The 24,023-nt window shown below is 42.6% G+C and overlaps 1 protein-coding gene across 5 annotated transcripts in view; it reads right to left on the reverse strand.

Annotated features, from left to right (window-relative positions):
- The window catches only part of SCN8A (sodium voltage-gated channel alpha subunit 8), a 171,503-nt gene that overhangs the window by 99,003 nt on the left and 48,477 nt on the right, over window positions 1-24,023 (reverse strand). For all 5 annotated transcript variants that reach the window (XM_032876747.1, XM_032876751.1, XM_032876749.1 and 2 more), the window contains exon 2: window positions 16,451-16,780. In XM_032876747.1, the coding sequence (XP_032732638.1) occupies window positions 16,451-16,726 (276 nt within the window). In that variant the 5' untranslated portion in view covers window positions 16,727-16,780. The remainder of the gene's footprint in view (window positions 1-16,450; window positions 16,781-24,023) is intronic.

The raw sequence follows: 24,023 nt of genomic DNA on the forward strand, positions 1-24,023 counted from the left end.
GAAATGGGCAGAGGACATGAACAGACATTTCTGGAAAGAAGACATCCAGATGGCCAACAGACACATGAAAAAGTGCTCCACATCACTCGGCATCAGGGAAACACAAATCAAAACCACAGTGAGATACCACCGCACACCAGTCAGAATGGCTAAAATTAACAAGTCAGGAAATGACAGATGCTGGCGAGGATACGGAGAAAGGGGAACCCTCCTACACTGTTGGTGGGAATGCAAGCTGGTGCAGCCACTCTGGAAAACAGTATGGAAGTTTCTCAAAAAGTTGAAAATAGAGCTACCCTACAACCCTATCACACTACTGGGTATTTACCCTAAAGATACAAACCTAGTGATCCGACGTGGCATGTGCACCCAAGTGTTTATAGAAGCAATGTCCACAATAGCCAAACTATGGAAAGAACCTCGATGTCCATCAACAGATGAATGGATAAAGAAGATGTGGTATATATATACAATGGAATACTATGCAGCCATCAAAAGAAATGAAATCTTGCCATTTGCAACAACATGGATGGAACTAGAGGGTATTAAGCTAAGTGAAATAAGTCAATCAGGAAAAGACAGTTATCATATGATCTTTCTGATATGAGGAATTTGAAAGACGGGGCGGAGGGGGTCGTAGGAGGCAGGGAGAGAAAAAATGAAACAAGATGGGATTGGGAGGGAGACAAACCATAAGAGACTCTTAATCTCACAAAACAATCTGAGGGGGGCCGGGGGGAGGGGGATAGGGAGAGGGTGGTGGGGTTATGGACATTGGGGAGGGTATGTGCTATGGTGAGTGCTATGAAGCGTGTAAGCCTGATGATTCACAGACCTGTACCCCCGGGGCAAATAATACATTATATGTTAATTAAAAAAAAAAAAAAAGAAATGCAGATTCACAAGGCCCACCACAGAGGTTTGGGATTCAATAAGCTGCAGAGGAATCTTGCTCACCAGGATCTGGGAACCACCAAGTCATCTTCCAGGTCACTAAAAGGTGCGGGGGTGGGGGGCTCCAAAACACCGTCTTCAAACACTTAGGTTCTCCTGCTTTACCGGCCTCTACCTAGCTGTACGGCTGGGGTGAGCCCCGGCTTCTCTCTGGATCTCATTTTCCTCATCTGTAAAATGATGGCATGCCCAGGCCTTTCCCTGCTCTGAGATCTGTGATTCTGTGACTTGGAGAATATGCAGAAGTATCCAAGATGAAGTGCAACAAAGCAGCGAGCCATACTTTTGAGGAGAAAGCCTATTATTATTTATTCTTTCACATTACATGTTGGTAGAACTCTCCTGAATTAGTTATTTTGCTCTTTCATGTGATACTCTGTCAAAGCCCAGGGTCAACGGCTGTGATACTACCCTGAAAACTATACCTATATGTGTGCAGGGGGCAGCATGGAGCAGTCCCAGGGCAACCCCCACCTCCACGCCCCATTCTTGACAGAACAGTGAATAGGAGAGAGAAAACGAATTGAGATGACTGGTGACGGGCTGACTTTAAAAAATATATATATTTAAAGCATTTTAAAGCCATATGCACGACTAATAAAATCTTAGTAATCATTAAACCGCTGATAAGAATCTAGAAAAGGAGGTTTGTTCCTTGTTCAACACTGGGTTCTTCAAAGCCCAGGAAGAATGAATGGGAAGGACAGCAAGCTTTGGATTCTTATAAGAATACTTCTTAAGCAATAATCACTCGGTGTCCATGAAGTCCAATGATATTTTACCTAATCTGTCTTAAATTAGATCTTTGCGAAGTAAATGAGTTAAAAGGGAAACTGAAATTGAATTGTGGTTTACTGTCCAAGGGGAAATATCAGTTTATAATAACAGCCACTGAATGCATTTGAGCACGAGGCTCATTAAGAGCAGTGGAATAGCCCTTAACGAGTTATGGCATGGAGTATTAATAAGTATGTCATGCCGGCATAAAATGAACCTTCAGAAAAGCACAGGCTTTTCATTTCTAATTAGCAGTGTGGGGCCTGGAGCCCAGGATGGAGGAGCTTTGCCACTGCTAATGCAGAGTAAGATGTACTCTGTTCCGGGTCTACCAAGAGGGGGAGGGACGTTGTGCACGGCCAGGGACAAGCACATTCGCGTACACACCAAACAATTCCTAGCGTACTGCAAATGCAGTCCAGGAAATGCACGCTCATACCCAAGTACTATAGTGCAGCCAGGATCATGGCATTTTGTCACCCTCAGCCCACCCTAGGATCAGAGTAATTTTTTTAATCCTACAAAAAGTACAGATTAAAATAATAAAGCATGCACAAATATGAAAGGATGTTACAGCGAAAAGTACTCTGTGCAGGGATGGAATATATCACAGACCAGAAAGCCTCTCAGAGAAGGGTGCAGTCCCCAGCCCCTGGTTTGCTGTGGGACACACGGCCCAGGAGAGTGGCTCTCCCCTCCACTGAGTTCTCCCTCCCCTGTGAGGTCATCAGCTCCCTCAGGGCAAAGGTAACCTACAGGTACCCCATGACCTCTGGCTACAGTGCGCAGCCAGGGGCCCAGGGATTGAGCCGATCTACAAGAGGGCAGCTGGGAACCAATGTCCTTTGAGTCTAGCTAGCCACAGCTGTTACTGACACTGACATATGACTACCTCCCCGGGTATGCTTCCTGGATCTTAACTATTTCGATCTCTAGAGGGGACTGACCCTCTCATTTTTAGCTGAATCCTCTAGCCTTAAGTTCTTGTCTGCCTCAACCTTATATACATACCTTCTTCTCCCAGACCTATGTACCTCTTCTGAACCAGGCAACTGGCCAATTGGACTTGTAATAGTTCTTAGCTCCTTCCTGCCTAACTATAAATTGTGAGTTCTGGTGACTACTACTGGGGTAAATCATCTCTGCCTCTTGGTTTCAGAGTGTGCGTGCACAGGCTTCCACCCAATAATGATCTAAGAACAGCTGACGTGAGGGCAGCTACCGCAGAGACAGCAGCAGCAGCCCACAGTCCACTTACCAACAGCAATCTGGCGCTCACTCCCAAGGAACTGGCCATAGAGCCAACGGAGCAGGCAACAAATCAAGGTCCCTTCAAAGTTCCCCTCCTTTAGTAAAGCAAAATCTAATGCCAAATCTAAATAGATTCTACTTTGGACTAGGAAGTTGTTGGGAAATAAATGACCTGCACTGCTGAAATGATTCCACCATGTTGAAAAGGGCCCAGATGCCTTTCTTAATGTGCATCTGCTTAGTGGGTCCCTCAGGTGAAATCACAATTATAGTCCCATGTGCTTCAGGAAAGGCTCCAGCAAAGGCACAACTGGCCTGAATTTCTTCAGTACATGTGTTCTGGTACTAAGCTGCCTTTTTAAGAATACTGATCTAAAGCAGGACATGAAATATGGACAATATTTTTTCCTTTAGGCTGTACTTCCGTTTGAACTATGAATATTTTATTTTTAAAATTTTTTTTGAAGATTTTATTTATTTGACAGAAACACAGTGAGAGAAGGAACACAAGCAGAGGGAATGGGAGAGGAAGAAGCTTCCCGCCGAGCAGGGAGCCCGATATGGGGCTCAATCCCAGCACCCTGAGATCATGACCTGAGCCGAAGGCAGAGGCTTAACGACCAAGCCACCCAGGCACCCCTTTATTTTATTTTAATTTTAATTTTTTTAAGTAGGCTCCACAAACATGGGGCGTGAACTCATAACCCTAAGATCAAGACCTGAGCTGAGATCAAGAGTTGGACGCTTAACCGACTGAGCCACCCAAGTGGCCCAAACTAAGAATATTTAGAGCCATCGTCCTCCAACTCTCTATTCCACTACACTGAGGATGGGGCAAGAGAGACCTCTAAATCCCAAGTTTATGTTTTTATTGCTTTTGGTCATTGACAATTGTACCTGTGAGCCTATCTGAGGAATAACAATGAACATTAAGTACTTACTCTGCAGCAGGCAGCCTACTAGGGTGCCCCATGTAGTATCTGTCTCACAGCAACCACTCCGTGAAGTAGGAAGGTACTATAATACGGATGATTAAATCGAGGTGGAAAGTCAGGTAACTTTCCCAAGACCACAAAATTATTTATTAAGTGGCAAAACTTAGAATTGAGCAGAGGTGGTCCAACTCCAAAGCCTATGCTCTTAATCATCATAAGGCAACTTTAAAAAAGCTTCAAAAAAATCTAACTCCTCTCTTTACAGACAAGAAACCAAGCACAGGCACCTCTGCTCACACCGATACCACAGGGCTGAGAATTCCTAGGGCCCAGATCTCCTGGCGTCTGGTCCTGAATGCTTTTAGACACCTGGTCCTCTGGTCCAATCCTTGAGGCAATGAAGGAATCTCTCTTACTTAATACCTGTAACTCTGGCAAGAGGAAAACCTCTGCACAGGCCTCAGAGATCCTAGCAGCTGGTTATGGTTACAGTCTTTTTCCCAAGTTAAGCTGGATGAAGGTAATGCTTCTGATTTGGTTTGACCTTGTAACCTCATGCCCTCCAACCCAGATCTGGAGCAGCTGACATGCTTCCTGCCCACACCCAGGTCACAGGAAGCCAATCCCGGCAGAAGAGTAGTGCTGGGCACCTGCTTCAGCACGGAGCCAGCAGGATGCTGCTCCCTAGAGGCCGGGCAGCTCTGAACCTCCTCCATGGCCCCTCTTCCTCGCTGCCCTTCAGTGTGAATTTGCCTTTAATCTCCTTCCCCTTTGCCCTCTTAGGATACACAGACTGCAGCTGCTCTAGGGGAAAGCAAAACGCATGTTCATTACATAAAGCATGTTAGCCCCTCTAGTCTCTCTATTCATATTCCAGGAGAGTCTATATCCTTGCTCTCCTCTCTCTTAGCAGCAGTGTGGTTTCCATGGAGGCTCGGAGGCCACAAAGACTTGGATTCAAGACACAGCTCCGCTGCTTGGTAGCGTCATGATCTTTGTCCACTTGTTTAGGTTGTTAAGACTCAGTTTTCTTACTGATAAAATAGGGATAATGACTAATAGTACCTACTTTACCAGGTTCTGAGATTTAATGAAGAGTCACCAAAAGTCCTCACTACCGTGCCTAGCACAGAACAAACCCCCAAAGGACGTGGTGAGGCTGCTGCGCGGCGGTCACACAGACCACAGCTGCTCCTGCCCTCTGGCTGCCAGCATGGGGTGGCCACAGGGAGACCCCGAGGGCTACCGTTCACGTTAGTTAGTACTCACACACTTGGCACAAGTCAGTAGGATAAGCCAGACCAAGTATCCAGTCACTAGGAGACACCCTTATGGCTGTACTGGCTCAAGACGGGCCCCAGATCTTATGTCAGACCTGAGAACTCTGAAAGTGGGAGAAAATAAACACGGCTTAGTACACATACCCTGGGATCCAACCTGACCCCCCACATTAGGCTCCTGTCTTGGCAAACCACACTCCATGCTCTTGTCAAAACTACACTCACTGCTGGAAACAGTTCAGGCCTTCCCATGCCTCTCTGCCTTTGCATGCACCAGTCTTTCTACCTGAATTATTCTTTCTTCTCTTTTCCAACAGTTGAATTTTTTAACCATATTTTAATACTTTAAGGTCCAGCTCAACTATCACCTCCTCTCTGCAGGTGGCCCCATTCAATTCTCTCGAACAGAATTATCCTTCCTTCCTGTGTGTCTCCACTTGGCACTTAATTCAATTAGAGCAGTTAACGTAGTATTGTCATTTTCGGGTACACGTCTGTATCTCTCATTGGACTCTGAGATCTGTAAGGGCAGGGCTATGGTTTCCAGCTGCTGTTTCTCAGCTTAGCAAGCAGAGGTCATCTGGTACAAGGTGGAGAATTCCAACACGCATACTAAATATGTGAATTAATCTCAGACAGGAGGAATTGACCATACAACTATACAACTAACCTATAACTATATGCAACTTTCCACTAGGTGTCTAATTGACCTTTTCCACCCTTTAGCTCATCCACCCATAAAAATGATTTGCTGTAGTTTGAAAAGTCTTCTCAACTTTTCTGTGTCTTAGGTCCCATGCTAAAGATACAGCCTGAAACAAATACATTAAAAAACAAAACAAAAAAACCCAAACACCATATCCTAACTTCATATTGAGGCAGTGTAAAATGCTAGAAAATTATCTAAAAGTGATAGAAGAAAACGAAACAAAAAATCAGTCTGCAGCATACGCTACAGAGACAGCATGGTATGGCAGAAAGACCATGAATATTAAATCACACATCACTGTGCCTGGAACCCGACTCTACCACACACTAGCTCAGGGAATCTGAGCAATTAAGATTTCTGAGCCACAATATTTTCTTACTTATAAAAATATGCAACCTTCTACTGACAACTCCCTAATATTGGTAACCCTTAAGGACTGCAGAAAATTGGGGAGTCAATAATGATATCTAGAATTTGGGTGGTGTCATCCACGAAAGCAGCAGATGAAAGGAAGAGGTCTGAGGGGAGAAATGAGTTCAATATTGAACACACTGAGTTGACTGGAAACCCAGTTAGAGAGGCCTGGCAAGGTACAGGCTGGAGAGACAGATTCAAGAGGACTGAGAATGGGTGACATCACCCAGGGAGAGTGTGCCAAATGGGAGAAACACGGGTACAGAACCTGGGAGAACACCAGCCCTTAAGAGAGAGGTGCTGGAAATGGAAGAGAAGGAAAGATACAAGGAGCACTAAGACAAGGAGAGAAGAGCTGCAAGAATTAGGGAGTAATCAACAGTATCAAATCCAGCAGAGAAGTCTGGTGGGTTAAGAAGTAAAACAGTATCTGATAAATTTGGCAATTTGACGTCACAGAGGATCTTATCTTGAGAATGTCAGTGGAGAGGTGAGGATGCAGAGTTAGGCTGCAAGGATGGGGAAGAGGGTCGAAGGCAGGTTGTCCTGATGAGTGAAGGCTACTCTTTACAAGTTTGAACGACAGTAGAAGAGAGGTTAGGCTAGCTGGTGATGTGAGCTCAAGTGAGGGCTCATAGAATGGTAGAGGCTTTGGGAGTGCTTATAGGCTGAGGTGAAGGAAACAGGATGAGAAGGGAAAGACTGACAGACCAGAAAAGTGAGAGGAAAACTGAGAGAGTGAGGTTCTGGAGAAGGTTGGAAGGCATGGGTGGGGTCAAAGGCACAGGGAGAACAGTAGACAGGGGACCTCATCTGCTAAAACTGGAGAGATTTTTTTAATTCAAACTTGCTTCCACAGGCCAAACTTTGTAACCTCAACAAAGTGTTTGGAATATTCCTAGAGTCGATACTCTACTGACCAGAGTCTGTATCAAAAGTTCTACTGCTAGATTCAGAGTTGGCAGAAATGGTCATATATAATGGGGCAATCCTAATCTTGAACTGTGTCAGACAGGGTTGATTAAATGTAAACAACAATATGTAAAGAACTGACAACTCATGTGAATTTGTAAACAATTAGTAAGAGAAGTATTCCTCTTTATAATGATGCCATAGGCTTGTTCTCTATGACTAAGAAAGGATTTAAAATATGGTTAATTACTATCAGAAGATGATCAATACCATTGTGGTCTTGAGAGGTCCTCCACTATTTCCAAAGGCCATTATTAACTAACCCATTCAACAGGTCAATTTTTGTTAAAATAAAAATATTTCACAATCCTGTAGAAACCATCAGAGACTAACTAAACAATCAGAGACCTAAAACTGTCAATCAGTGTGGCTGAGGTGGTTAGCTCATTCTAGCTCATTCAATCTCACACACATTCTAGAATTCAGGTGAAGGTGTCTCTTCTACACGAACATGGCTCAGAGCTTTGGAACTGCAACTTTGTACTTGTGCAAGGAGTCAGGAAGACCTGAGGGATTTTTCTGGAGCAATTGCTGGGTTCATCTGCAGGTGGCCCTGTGACTCACACTGACGCTGAAAGGTACTGGATTCCTGCCTATGCAGAAATCGAAGACTGGCAAAGTCTCTCAACAGAGTGACGATTCTGGTTTTTAAGTAACTCAGAATATCTGCATTATGGGTCCTTTTAAATATTATACTTTAGTGCTTGCTAAAGGCCTATGTAAGACACTGAGTACTTAGCACGTAGCCTTTGATTCTTCTGTATTCACCGTGTTTAGTCTCTTACCAACGCAGAGCACCTCAACCTCTCAAGTACCTGGACCATATTATCTTTAATGCTCATACCATTATCTGTAATGATTTATTTCCTTACTTGTTTATTATCTGCCTCCCCAACGAAAACTTAAGTTCTAAGAATAGCAGAAAGGGCTTGTCTGGTTTGTTCCCGAGGGCATGGAACAGAGCCTGGGCATACAGAAAACGCTCAATAACAATTTATCAAATTTTCAAATGAATGACTGAATGCTCCACTCTGTCCTTAACCTTCCACAATCAATCACACAATCCTATCAGTTTATCTCCGTAACAGCTCTTGACTTCATCGACTGCCCTTACTTTTCATTTCCACTACCATAATTTGGACCCTCGTCCCCTCATAGCTGGTCTCTGTCCCTCTGGTCCATCCTACAGACCACATTCACGGCCCTAAAGCACTGCTTCAATCACATATCCGCACTCCCCAACACCTCCAGCGGTTCTCTGCTGTTTATCGAGTAAAGACCAAACTTGATTGTCCCACACTGAGTCCTTTGTGATCCTGCTCCAGCCCTCCCTCCCAGGCCTCATTTCCTAAGACTCCTCACTCATTTCCCCACATTCCACGCAAATCAGACTACTCAGCATTTTCTTCCATTGTCCAACACCCTTGTCTCTGAGCCTTTGCTTGCATTGTTCTTTCTGCCTAGAATGTTTCAGTCAATCCCTCTTTTCTAAATTCTGAAGCCTGATTCAAAGACTACTCTTACTATGAATTATGTAAGGCCCTTTCTGGGGCTCCACTGTCAAATATTGTCTCATACTATGCACTGCCATGTTATAAGCTACTTAAGGATAAAGAGCGGACTTTATTAATCTTTGTTTCTCCAAAAGAACTGAACAGATCCCCTGCCCCACAGTGCCTCCAATACAGGAAGCACTCAAGATGTATTTTTGTTGAATAAATGGGTCATGTTTTATATGAGGCAAACCAATTTGGTATATATTCCAATGTCCATTTCTCTCATTTCCTTTACAAGTCAGTTAATACATAGCGGGTAACACAACTCACACAGCCCAGAAAGAAGCAAAACACTTAATAAAAGTAGACACGACAGGACAACTTATAATATTCAGGAAATAACATCTTTTGTATAATACACACATTATACCAATAAACGAAGAAGAGATTCAAGCACTAGGTGGAGGCTATTAACCCATGGCTTTTGATAGTCTTTTCTAATTCTAATTTTCTACAAGAGGAGAGATAAGACTGGTAGCACTTAACAACAGCCGTTCAGCCCTCTGAAAATATCTAAAATGTCAGGAAAACTATTTACTGATCTACTTCCTCAGTCCCTCAAGGAAACTAATTCTCTGGGAAAGGAAAAGATATACTAGGAATCAGTCTCTTTTCCCTCTAGAGTTCAATTCATTTTGGTCAATGGGAAAATTTTTATTAGAAAAAATATCATAGTGTCACCTTCCATGTTCAAAGCACCCAGAAAGTATATAGCGTTTCCACATGCATTATCTCCTAAGATTAATTTAATCAACAGACATGGATTGAGTGCTCGCTGTAGGGCAGGCACTGCTCCAGCTGATGACCACACAAGAGGATGAACAATGAACAGAAAAATATATGGCAGGTGTTGCTAAGCTATGGAGAAAAATGAAGCGGGGCTGGAGCAAGAGGCTGCTTTGTTTTACAAAGGCTAGTCAGGAAATGATCGTCCCAACAACCTGGCAAAATAGGTGGGATATTAGCTATTAGCATAATCTTAATTTCCTAGATTAGGGAAATTGACAGCCTGAATGGTTAAGTGACATGCTCAAGATTGCTTGCAGTAGATGGGGACAGGATCAGAAACCAGATTTCCCAATGCTTGGTCTATTGCTAAGGTTTTAATGTTCAACTAAATTCCTTCCCCTCTAGAGAATGATGCTTGGAGAGTAGAAAAGCACCCCACACATGCACATCCTTAACCCATCACCTGCTTGCCTCCCACTAGCACACAAACATTGCCTCACTTTGATTTGGAGGAGAAAATAAAAGAAACACTATTTTTAAAAATATTATTGCAAAATGGCTTTTTGTAAAAATAAAGTTTTGAAATATGTAGTTTTTATTTAGAACAGAAAGTAGCACCCAGGCTTATCGTGCAAAAGCAGGAAATGCAACACCTCTCATTAGCAATACTTCGAATCACACCTAATGAACATAAACTCTTCTTTAACAGTCTGTCTCTGCTCTGCACACCTGTTAAAGAGTGTGTGAAAATAGATTCAGCAAGGATTTTCTCCCAGGAATGCATGCGTGTGTGTGTGTGTGCACGTGCGCATGTGTGTAAGGAAAAAAGTATAAGCATTGCTGGGAACAGGATGTCCTGCTATAGCTAATGTGAATTAAATCTAAAACCACTTCTTAGTAAAAGTTGGGCTGAAAATCTTAATGTATCATAGAAATTCAGGAGAAGGGATTAGTTCCGGTGTAGAGAATCAAGTCAGGCTCTAAGGAAGAAGAGGCCCTAGGGTCTGGATGAATGGTGGAGTGTCCAAAGGTGAAGTTAAAGGACAGTACATTCTAAGAGGAGGAAATGGAGTCCAGGAGGCAGGGGACACTCAGGAAACAGGAAAGCAGGTTGCCACAGCTGAAATATGCTATGTGATAGACATATGTGTGAAATAGAATTAGAAGGATATAGATAAAGGTCCGACTCTTATCTTGCATATATTATAGGTGAGGAAATTGAAGCGCAGAGGAATTTAAGTGATTTGGTCAAGGGCAAACAAGGAGCAAAGGAAGAACTAAAATGGAAGTGTTTATATTGCCAGTTAGGTGCTCTTTTCACTATCACATTCTGTCAGTAGGCTGAGGGACTGGGACAGGTGGGAGATCATGCGCCCATCAAAAGTAAAAATATGGGGGCGCCTGGGTGGCTCAGTCGGTTAAGTGTCCGACTCCTGATTCCAGCTCAGGCCATGATCAGGGTCATGAGATTCAGCCGCCCTTGTCCCTCTCTCTATGCCCCCACCTCTTTTTCTCTAAAAAGAAAAAAAAAAGAGAGAGATAGAGAGAGAAGTAAAAGTACGTAGGGAGGTTAAATAAACTGCCTTCAGATTACATGTCCAGCTGAAGAGTTGCAGGAGTACTGACACTGAGCCCAAGTCTCTGGAATGGCTTCTCCCGTGCTGCTCGACTACTCAGCTCCTTCACTTCCGAAGATAAAATACTGGAGCTAATACAGACACCATCCTTTCCTTCAGAAGTCCAGCGCTTCTTAGGACCCATCCTTGAAAGAGTTATTAAACCATAGGGATTATCAGGAATGTGAATGAAAAAGCAAGTTCTTCTTCCTATCTCTAAATTTGCCTGCCTAGCTTCAGAAGAACTGAGCCAATGAAGCTGAGGATCGATTAATAAAGTATTAGGGGCACCTGGGTGGCTCAGTGGGTTAAAGCCTCTGCCTTTGACTCAGGTCATGATCCCAGAGTCCTGGGATCAAGCCCCGCATCGGGCTCTCTGCTCAGCGGGGAGCCTGCTTTTCTCTCTCTGCCTGCCTCTCTGCCTACTTGTGATCTCTGTCAAATAAATAAATAAATAATAAAAATAAAATATTAGAAAAGTGGAGAACCAGAAATGTAACAAACTTTAGTTAGGAGGCATGGGTTTGAGTCCTGGCTCCACCATGAACAATGCTGTTGCTTTTTGGGGGTGGGGGGTGGAGGGGGAAGAAGGGCTATACGTTTTTTTTTAAACATTTTATTTATTTATTTGTCAGAGAGAGAAAGAGCACAAGCTGGGGAGGGCAGAGTGAGAGGGAGAAGCAGACTTCCAGCTGGGCAGGGAGTCTGATGTAGGACTTGATCCCAGGACCCTGAGATCATGACCTGAGCCTATGGCAGATGCTCCATGTACTGAGCCACTCAGGCACCCCTAATGGTGGCTTTTGACAAGTACTTCCCCTCATTAAATTTATAAAAGGAGGAAGTTGAATTACCTGATGTCTAAGGATATAATATTCTAATTTTCTATGATTCTAGGTAGATTCCAATTTGCAGGAAAAGAGAAATGAAGACCTGAAAGTAAACTGAACTTTCGGAAACCACATGTAATTTCTTAATACAATAGGCTCATGCTCTATTTAAAGGCACATCAGTCCGTCCCATAATTGAGATTTTTGTTCATAAGACTTTCTTATAAGAGGATATACCCACGGAACAAAATGGACACATAGATCAATTACCAATTTAAGAAGTAGGAAAAGAAGTATGAGCCAACTCTGAAGGCCTTTTCAAGCTAATCCATAGACTTTCCTGCTGCACCACTTAAGATAGTTATCAGGAATATATGTGCCATTTGAAATTGGACAAGTTATTATTGAGAACTGGAGAGACAGAAAGACACTCCTTCAAGTAATAGAAAGTCCTTGATTTGCTTTATTAAAAAAGCTGAGGGGCACCTGGGTGGCTCAGTCATTAAGCGTCTGCCTTCAGCTGGGGTCGTGTTCCTGGGGTCCTGGGATCGAGCCCTGCATCAGGCTCCCTGCCTGGCGGGAAGCTTGCATCTCCCTCTCCCACTCCCCCTGCTTGTGTTCCCTTCTCACCGTGTCTCTCTCTGTCAAGTACCTAAATAAAATCTTTAAAAAACAAAACAAAAAAAAGCTTAGAAGGGCGAGAAGTGAGTTGAGAATTTACACTGATAAAATGTAAGATTTCCTAGCTTGAGAGAAGGGAAAAGAAATAACAAAATTAAGACTTCAATGGGCTTATGAAAATAGCAGAAAGAAAAACCAAGAACAAAGGTATTCAGAAGAGTTCAAGTTCCTTAGAATACCTATTTGTTTTTGCCAATACATATAAATAAAGAAACTCCGGAAGAACCTCCTAACAGTGGTTACCTGTTCAAGGAGGCAGGAAGTGAGCAGATGAGGGAGAGCTGTAAAGGGGAGACTTTTTACTGAGTATCTTCAATTGAATTTTTAACCATGTAGGTACACGACTTATTTTTATTTAACATAAGTAAGTAAGTAAGTAAATAAACATCCCCTAAATTCAATTATTTGCAAGAAACAGTTGAAATACAAGAAAGCCAAAGAAAGGAGACATTAGAACAAAGTACCAAGAGACAAAGAAAATGTTGTAGCACTGGGAGGACGAGGAAATCCAAAGGGAGGATAACCTAGACTGTTTTTTGAGGACCAGTTGGGAGTGAAATGCAACGTGGACAAGACTGCTGCAAGGACCTCAAGAAGTTTATGACAGCTCAAACCAGTCCCATCTGGCACAAGAGTATCTTGAAAAGACGACACACAGGTTTATGTCCCTGTGTCCCTGGAGAGTGTGAAATCCACAGTGGAATAAAACCAGAACTGTACTAATAGGGAAGTAGTTTTCTTTCACCCTCTAAAATAGAGGGAAGGAAATGAGAAATCAGTTTCAGTGAGAGCCATAAAAATGACTAATTGGGTAGAAAATGAGACCTATAAAGAAAAGATAAAGAAATCCATTTGTATCATTTAGCAAAGAAATTCTATTTTGCAAGAATTGTTTAAGGCAGTCCCCACGAAAAACAAATGCAAGGAAATGTCCCCTTAAAGTCATTTCTACTCTCAATATTTTTTGATTTGTGGGTTAATTCCCAGTGTGCTTCCTTGTACAGGAGACCTTGCTAATTTGGCCTAGAGAAAGGCCTAGTTAGTAAGAAGTATTAGTAATGCCAGTGAAGATTTGCAGATAAACTTGAGCAAGCATAATATTAATCAACTAAAAAACCCCTTGCTTTGGGATGCTTCACTGGCTTAGTGGGTGGAGCATGTGATTCTTGATTTTGGGGTTGTAAGTTTGAGCCCCATGTTGGGTGCTGAGATTACTTAAAAATAAAATCTTTAAAAAAATCCCTTGATTAACAGCATAATTAATACTTCTCAAGTGCTACTAATGTTCTTTCTTGTCATGAGTGTTAGTGTGTCTGCTTTATAACCATTAATCTATGCATTTATGTTTTATGAATTTTTCACATGGTGGTATGTTTCACAATAAAAAAAAAAATTAGAAAAAAAAATACAACTAAAGTTCTCCTTTCTGCAAACTATTTACTCTTATGATGAGGCCAAACGCTAAAGTCAGCCCGTCTATCATGAAGAGCCAGTCCGTAATGGAGCTCCATCAACATCTATCCTATGCAAGGAATGATACCTATCAGGGCCAGAGACCCACCCTGTCTGAGGCCTCACTCCGGTTCCAGGGCCACTGACACCTGGGGTGTTGGAGGAGAGAAGGGGCTATCTATGGGGCAGCAACCAGGGGAAAAGGCACGCAAAAGGACACTGGCTCTGACAACTAACAGCTCTATGTATTCTTCATACATTAAGTCAGGTTTAAGAAAGGGAGACTTAATTTGCATTTGAGTTAGAAAAATAAACAGTTCAAATAAAACCAAAGAGGTTTTAGCTACCTGAAAGGTCAGGGTCTAAGGGGCTTTACTTACCTTCTTACTGCTATAAGAGTTTCTGAAAAAGTTGTACCATTGGCCAATTCACCTAAAGAGGCACAACTTAAGCCCTGTGATTTTTCACTGCTTTGTACCTCTTCTAAGATCATGGATGTAAGGGTAGGAAAGAACAAGGAAACATTTCTAAAAATATTTCAGAATTTTACAATGAATGAAATTTTTGTCTAAAAATAGCCCAAGATTCCATGTTCCCTTATTCACTAATCCAGAATGTTACAGCCTACCCCATCCCTCCCCCATCTACCCCACTCGGCAAAGGCCCAGATTACAAAGTCAAACTTGAAAAAAGGGGAAGAAGAAATGAGGAAATTAATGAAAGTTTATGAAAACTACTCAGTTCCAGAACTTGATGTGTGAAAAAGTCCTTAAAAATTCTGTCTAACTTCTCAGTTCTAGATGAGAAAATTTAGGCCCAGAGAGGTAGCATAGCTTGCTAATGGACATAAACTAGTTTTGAGAAGTTTTTTTCTTTATTTACAACTTTCTTTTCCTATAAGCTATTTGTGGTAGCTTGAACAATACACATATGACAAAAGAGAAATACAGATAATAAACATGGTGAATTATGGTAGAGTCAGGAGTTTTTACTTCTGGTCTACTGTTATTTCTATCATATCATGCTTGTTTCTGAAACTTTCTGCATTTCTCAGTGGAAGATAAAGATTACTGTTGCTACTTTGTTTTCTATTATGGCGCTGTGCTGAGCTGCAACAGAAGTGAGTGAAGGACTATTTTGTGTAGACAACGTCTTAACTATTTTTACCATCATGAACCAAAAACGACTCCACAATTATAGCGAGGTCAAGAGAGCTACTGGTCTCATCTTACTTCTGTCCCATTATTAAGCCAAGAAACTAAAACTTCTTCCAAATTATAAGACTGAAGGACAAGTTAGGGGAAGTTTATGAGGCAGTTTTGTTAATAAAGACAGTTCAGGTAAGCTCTGTATTTATGAATATGTAATTACACAAAGCCTTTTCTCCCCTCATCTGGAAACACCTATCAATCTAATTCTTTAAATGACATTTATCAAATGAGGGACCCCTAAAATGGTGTCTGATGTCATTCCTCAGTATGGAATGGCTCGTTAGTTGGCTGGTGGATTAACTAGGGGGCTTTGCTTCTCCACCTGTTGCCTCGTTTCAAAAGATAATCATGAGAAAGAAACCCACAGTTTGGTCAAATATTTGTTAAGGGAGCCTGAAATTCTTGGCCAAATGAAGACTAGTGTTTATTCACTTTGCTTCTTACTGGTAGGAATAACAGAATGGACTCTAATGTAAGAATGAGTGATGGCTCAACCCAGACAACTGAGTAACAAGGCTAATCACCTGCTCTCTTCACTGGCCCAGTCTGGCTCACCTTATTCTGCTCCTATCTCCAACAGCTATGATCTAATGTCACCACGGGACAGAGAAAGTTTGGACAGAGTACACATCCCTCATTTCCTTTATAGGAACAATAGGCTTTGCTGATATTGTAATAGTTATGGCATCTTTATAGTTAAAGATAGAATTTGGAATGTGTGTGGGAGAGATTCTACCTGGCTATATCATCTTGCACTATGCCGGCTTTTTTTGGACTCTATTAAACAGTACCATTGCATTTATGATCTCTTTTGTTTTGTTTTGTTTTAATCTGTTTTCATCTTCTTCTGATCTGGCATGGAGCCAAATACAGAAGTCTTATTAACAGAGTTGAGCAGTGTTAAGACCCACAAATGACCCCGAGCAGCAATTAAACTGAAAAATAAACCCCGTTAACCAGAACTGAAACAAAAGGTTAGCTACTTATCCAAACTTGGGCAAAGGGACAGCTCTTTCTCCCAGTCTCCCCTAAGCCTGTTAGGACAGGGAGACTGAAGCTGGGTCGCCGCCTCCTCCAACTCACTTTCTGCGTCAAATAGTATGGGTCAAAGTCCTCCAGGGGAACCGCGACCAGGCCTTGTGGGATGTCCCCATAGATGAAAGGCAGGCTCTTCCCTGCCTCCAGGTCACTGTTTGGCTTGGGTTTGCTGTCCTCATCGTCTTCGCGATGGCTGCCCTCGGCTTTCGGCGGTTTCTTGAGCTTGCTCTCGGCAATGCGCCTCTCGATGTTTGCCAGTGACTCGGGGGTGAAAGGCTTGAAACTGTCAGGGCCTGGTGGTGCGAGCAGCCGCGCTGCCATCTTCTCATCCTGCAGCAGCTTCGTTAGTTGTGCTGCGGCCGGGACAGGTCAGCTCTGGAAGAAACGGCAACACAGACATCAGTAATCAATCGCTGCTCTGAAAAGAGGCCAGACCAAACCATCTCACTCCCGACCTTTATTCACAACGTCCGCAACACACAGCTTCTTCCGTGACTCGGTTATTTTTCTCTCCAGAAAATCTGTGGCGTGAGCAGGCTAGGTGAGGCTCATAATTGCCCCTCCGGGGACTGGCTAGCCAGGGAGATCCCAAGATGGGAGGTTCCTGAGCTGCTCGTTTTTCTTCTTGACTTAGATGCCACTCACTGTTTGAACCTGCATATGACTACAGAGATACATTCCATTCCCTCGTGGAACTCCTATTCTAATAAGGCATATTTAACATTACCCAGGGGCACATGTTAGCTTGGGGAGCCTTATATGCTCAAGGCACCTTCCCTTCCTGGTACTCTAGTCCCTAAAGAAATACTCTTCCTTCCAAATACAACGCAAGGGCAAACTGTCACTCTTTTCCAATGTCAGTTTCTGAAAACACTAAACCCTTCAAAACTTTAGGGTTTGCACAAAATGTAGATCAAAGAGCTGCCATCTACTTTGGCTCTTCCATTTCAAGTTATTTTTCAATTCACCAAGATGTGTAAAGCCCATCTGGTATGAGAGTCCAGAAGTACCTCTTCAATGACTGAGATCCTGCCAGGGACAACTGGGGGTGGGGCGGGAGAACCAAATGGCAGAGGATGCTCAGAGAACTTCTGAACACAGCACTGCAGCGCCTGCCGCAGGGCAAAGGATGGCAGAGAGGGCTGCATGCAGCCCAGATGGGCTCAGACCAGGAAGGACACAAGTGAGAAGAGAACAACAAACCAAACGTCCCTTCTAAAAGAAAAAATGAGGGGCCCCTGGGTGGCTCAGTGGGTTAAAGCCTCTGCCCTTGGCTCAGGTCATGATCCCAGGGTCCTGGGATCAAGCCCCAGAATTGGGCTCTCTGGTCAGTGGGGGGCCTGCTTCCTCCTCTCTCTTTTTGCCTGCCTCTCAGCCTATTTGTGATCTCTGTCTGTCAAATAAATAAATAAAATCTTTGAAAAAAATAAAAATAAAAATAAAAAAATAAAAGGAAAAATGAGGTAGGGCTGTACTAGGCCCCATGATCTCTAAGCACGGGATTTGAAAAGCCCATTTCCATGTTTAAACAGAGTCCTGGGTTATTTAAAACACACCTTAGAGGCACTGGGGTGGCTCAGTAGGTTAAGAGTCTAACTCTTGACTTCAGCTCAGATCAGGATCTCAGGGTCCTGAGATCGAGCCCCCTGCATTGGGCTCAACACGGAGTCTGCTTGAGATTCTCTCTCTCCCTCTCTTCCTCTGCCTCTCCCCAAGCTCACACACACACACATACTCTCTCTCTCTTTCTGAATAAATAAATAAATAAATAAATAAATAAATAAAATCTTTAAACCAAACCATGCCAAACACACCTTGAAACAGAGGAATTCCTAACATCAAAAACAACAGTGTTTACTGCCTATCACAAAAGCACCTGAGCAGGGGAGTCTTACCAGGAAAGCTTCAAGGCTTTACCAGCATTTCATCTGGTGCTCATGGTGCTGCTTTTGCCATTAGTTCTGTGAGCTCCACAAAGACAATCTGGGAAATTTTTTTAAAAGGCTAAAGATTGTTCTTTCCCTCCTACTTAGCCCTCAGGGTCCACTTCAAGGCAAGTATCCATAAAACTCGAGGCTCCTAAGAGAACAGTAGTAGAGTTAACTCTAAATAATTTGAGAGTGAAATACCCAAGGGCTCCTTTCATAAACACACCCGCAGAGATCCCAGATTTCTCTAGTGGTGGTGACTGCAAAGTATTGCAAAGGCAGTGTGTAGTGTCTCTATGTGGGCTGGTCAGCTCACTCCCTCACCACGTGGGACTAATGAGGCCAGAACCACAAGTCTGCCCCCACAAAGACCAGAGAGCTCCACGCTGCACCAGGAAAAAAAAAAAAAAAAACAGTGTTCCCCAGACCATAGGGTCCAAGAAATCATTTTCACGTATGAAGCACAGAATTTCTGAGATGCAAGGGATTTCACAGACACAGTCCATTTCATCTTTTAGATTAGGAAACTTGGGGTCCTAAGAGATTGGACAACTTGCCCAAGGTCACAGGGCCAGGATAAAAATCATAGCCAAAGTGCTTTTGACTCTCCAACTCATACTTCTTTTATTTTGACCAGTGCCAGTCACCCACCCTCCTATCCTGCTCGAATCCCCAGTACTCCCAGCAGGAACAGTCTGGATCATCAGGTAAATCACAGGGAAATGCTACTGGTTTTGCTGATCTACGACTTTATTCACAACGTCTTCCTCAGGCTAGAAATCCTTTTCTCTCATGCCTTTCCTCCTCTGTATCCCTGAATTATCTCGGTAAATGCCCACTCCTCCACACCACCTTCCCACCAGCTGCAGCCTTTCCCCCTTGTGAACTCCTATAAGCTTTACCAGGATCTTAGCTGATACTTATCCACCACTTACTATGTTTCAGGCACTGGGTCCTGAAAGGTCCAAGTACCTTGCTTTTCTATTAACTCACTTAATCTCCAAGACAACATATGAGGTAGATATCATTATTCTTCCCTTTTCAGAGATGAGGAAACAGAGACCTAATACAGCCTACTCAAAGTTACACAGCTAGAAAATGACAAACCAGGATTCAAAACAACCTATTTGCACTTGTTGTGTCTCTTGGTCATAGTCGAATTGCACCCTATAAATTCCCAGAGGGCAAGAGTGGTGCCTTGAACTCCTCTGCATCCCTTTCACAAATGATAGGATTATGCCTGAAACCCATAATTTCTTCAAATACCTGGGACCTCTTGGTTCTCACAGTCACACTCATTCTCGACCCTGGGTCATCCTCAGTTGCTATCTAGAGGACAAAGAATACTGCAAGAGTTGCTGCCACATGGAAGCAACCCAAGTGTCCATCGGAAGGTGAATGGATATAAAAGCGAAAAATAAATGTGAATAAAATGTAAAAGAAAAATAAAGAAAGAAAGATGAATGGATAAAGAAGTTGTGGTGTGCGTGCACGTGCAAACACACACACACACACACACACACACACAGAGGAATATTACTCAGCCATAAAAAAGAATGACAACTTGGGTGCCTGGGTGGCTCAGCGGGTTAAAGCCTCTGCCTTTGGCTCAGGTCATGATCCTGGGGTCCTGGGATCGAGCCCCACATTGGACTCTCTGCTTACCAGGGAGCCTGCTTCCTCCTCTTTCCCTGCCTGCCTCTCTGCCTACTTGTGATCTCTGTCAAATAAATGGATGAAATCTCTAAAAAAAAAAAAAAATGACATCTTGCCATTTGCAACCACACAAAGAGACCTAGAAGGCTTAATGCTAAGTGAGGTAAGTCAGACAGAAAAAGACAAAAACCATATGATTTCACTTATATGTAGACTCTAAAACAAACAGCAGAAATAGACCATAAGCACAGGAAACAAACCGATGGTTGGCAAGGTGGGGGCAGCACTGGGGTGATGGGCAAAGTAGATGATGGGGAGGGGGAGATACAGGCTTCCAGTTGTGGAAAGAATACATCACAAGAATGAAAGGCACAGCACAGGGAATATGGTCAATGGTACAGTCAGAGAGTTCATGGTGACAGATGGTAGCTACACTCATGGTGAGCATAGATTAGACTTGTCCAGTCACTATGCTGTACACCTGAAACTAATGTAACATTGTGTGTCAGCTATACTCCCAACTGAAAAAATGAATATACTACAAGAGGAAGTGACTGGAGATGCTGACAATGCCTGGGCCTGACTGGACACCGCAGCATTCTTCATAGGTCAAGCTGTTCAAGGCTAAGTCCTCTGCCTTTGCTTCCAGATCCTGTTTCCTCCTGCCCTCCCCAAGACCATGGTCCCTCAATGATCCCAGCTTTCCCTCACATTCCCAATTTTTACTTTTCCTTTCCTATTTCTTCATCTTTTCCCTTTATATATCCCACCCCACTCTCTCTCCATGTTGCTTAAGATTCTCATTCTATTCCATATTGTCCTGGTCCTATCCACAACTACAGTCTTTTCTTCTCTAAGGGCTGGTCCTCAGCAATCTTTCTGTCACCCTCTTTCTTTCAGGGAGCTCATCTACTCAGCATAATCTGTCCCTGGGTGATTTTCAGATTTTGTTCACCAGCCCTAATTGTTCTCCTGAGTCTCACAACTGGCTGTCACCACTTCAAAATTAAACATGTAAAACCACTCATCTCTATACTTCCCAAACTGATTCTTTCTCCTGGATTTCTCAATTCTGTTATTAGAGCCATCATTTTTCCAGCCATCTAGCAATGACTCTTAGTCATCTTTGCCCTGTCATTCTTTGCTGTGCTTGCCCAACCAGTGACGAACGAGCCTTACTGACCCTTCTTTCTTCTGAGTTTCCACTTTCAACAGTATCACCTGCATTCTGGTCCTGCTAGAACAGCCTTCACTTGTAGACCAGTCCTCAGACCACCAGGCACATCTCTGCTTCCATGATGTCAATTCCCTCCCTCAAACCTATCAGAGTTATAGGACACAGTCCAAATTTCAGCCACTCTACTGCCATTCAAGGTCTTCTACAACCTTACACTTCTCAAACATTCTCTTCTGTTCTTCCCTGCAAGAACATCTACTCTGGTGACTGATTATTGTTCTGATTTTCTAGGCTTTTTTTTTTTTTAAGGTAGAACATAATAAAGTATACAGATCTCAAGTGCACAGATTGGTTATTTTGTACAAACAGATACACCTGTGTAACCAGCTCCCAGATTAAGTTATAGAAGATTTATTCTAGAAGCCAGACAGCTCTCTGGAGCTCCCTTGTCAATAACCACCACCATGACCAGTAACCTACCAAGGGCTAGCCTGCCATCTATCTCCATAGATTAGTTTGGCGGGTTCCTGAACTTCATATAAGTAGAACATCAAATACTCTTCAGGGTCTAGCTCCTTTCAACCAACATTCTTTCTCTGAAATTTATCTCTGTTGTGTTTGTACCAGTAGTTCAGTCTTTTTATTGCTGGGCAGTGTATGTAGGAATCCAGCATGGTTTATCCATTTTACCTTGATAGGCATTGAGGTTGTTTATTGTTTTAGGCCATTATGGACAAAAGCTTAGCAGCTCAGCTAAGGGTCCTTAGCAGGACGTTTTTGCACATGTCTTCTGCTGGCATCTATGTGTTCATTTCTATTCAGGTAGAAACAGGAGTGGAATGCTGGGGTTAAAGGAGGGCTTGTGTTAGTCTTGCTTTGATAATACCTCCAGAAGCGTAAGAGACATTCAGTTGCTCTGTATCTTCACCAGACTTCAAAATGACAGGTTTCTTTATTTCACCCTTTCTAGTGGGTATGTATACAGGTACTGCACAGATTTTAAAAAATAATAATTTATTGACGTGAAATTTATATAACCTAAAATGAACTATTTGAGAGTGAACCAATCAGTGGCAATTGGTACACTCACAATGTAGTGCAATTACCACATCTGTTTAGTTCCAAAACATTTCCACCACTCCAGAGTAAAACCCTTTACCCGTTAATCAGTTTCTCTTCATTCCTCTTCCTGTCCTGGCAGCCACCAGTCTGTGTTCTGTCTCTCTTGATCTATTCCGGATATTCATACAAATGGAATCTTAAACTAAGTAATCTTTTGGGTCTGCCTTCTTTCACTTAGCATAATGTTTTTGTTTTTAGTTTCTATTTATTTTTTTTTAAAGATTCATTTATTTGAGAGCAAGAGAGAGAAAGATCGAGCAAGAGCAGTGGGGAGGGAGAGAGGGAGAAGCAGACTCCCCACTGAACAGGGATCCCGATGTGGGGCTCGATCCCAGGACCCTGAGATCCTGACCCGAGCTGAAGGTAGATGTTCAAGAGCATGTTTAATTTTTTGAGGAAATGCCAAACTTTCTGCACAGTGGTTGAGCCATTTTGCATTCTCACCAACAATGTAATAAGGATCCAATGTCTCTATATCCTAGCCAACGTTTATTTTCCTTTTAAATTTTTTAATTTTTTTTTTTTTTTATTACAGTAGCACAGCCATCCTAGTGGGTGTGCGTGATGTCTCGTCATGGGTTTTGGTTTGCATTTCTCCAAGGACAAGAGGTTGAGCAATTTTCCCTGTTTGCTGGTTTACTGGAGTTTTAATTGGCTTTTTTCTGAGGGTATTGAGCACCTTTTCACATGCTTACTATTTAGATACCCTCCTTTGTGAAACTCTAGTTTAAGTCTCTGATCACTTTTTTCTATTGGGCACCTGTATTATTGATTTTTGGGAGTTCTTTGGATATTTTCCATACAAGTCATCTGTCAGATATATCTCAAATGTTTTTCTCCTTTTTACTTTCCTAGTGGTATCTTTTGATCAAAAGTAGTTCTTAATTTCGCTAAAATCCAAACTAACCATCTTCTCTTTCATGTTTTCTTTGTTCTGAGAAATCTTTGCTTATCCCAAGGTCATGCAGCTGTTAGCCTTTTTTTTTTTCTTTTAAAAGCTTCGTTGTTTTACCTTTCTTATTTAGATTTCAAATAATTTGGAATTGACTTTTGTATATATAAGATATAGGTCTAGGTTCTTTTTCTTCTTTTTTTCCTACATGGATATCTAATTGCCCAGGTATCACTCAATACAAAGGCTGGTCACTGTTATTCTCATTGACTTCTAAATATACTTTCATTGTCTTGTTTTAAATCTCCTGAAGTCTTTCCTTTTCATCTAAGTTCTATTCATCCATTTAAACCAGCCTAAATTCTTCTTCTGAGGAAACTGTCTTGCAAAAAGTAAAAAATAAACTTTTTAGATCTAGAAGGAACTTGGAGACCACCTAGTCCAACTTTCCTTACTTTACAGATAAGAGAAGTTTCCAGTAAGCAAGAAAGGCTGAGTTATCTAAGTGCTAATTAGTGGTAGGTGTAGAGATAGGGCACAAGTCTCTTGGCCTCCAACAAAATCCTCTTCTCACCATATCACACAGCCTCTTAGGCAATGCACCTTGCCCATCACAGCACCCCAGTCTCAGCTTTCTTCTGGTGCAGTGCTAAGATGAGACACCCAACCCTGATGATAAAGGAACAATAAAAGTGACTTTTAACCCTAGCAGTTCTGAAAGAGACTGGACTGGACTCAAAGTTGGGGGAAAGAGATTTTTAGGATTCCCTTCTCTTGGTGATCCAGGAGGATTAAGGACTCAAACTACTAGCTGTGGCCTGTACCCACAACTAGAAATGAATC

Source organism: Lontra canadensis, unplaced genomic scaffold (genome assembly GCF_010015895.1).
Source record: "Lontra canadensis isolate GAN:19392208 unplaced genomic scaffold, GSC_riverotter_1.0 scaffold59, whole genome shotgun sequence".
In the NCBI taxonomy this organism is placed as follows: domain Eukaryota; kingdom Metazoa; phylum Chordata; class Mammalia; order Carnivora; family Mustelidae; genus Lontra; species Lontra canadensis.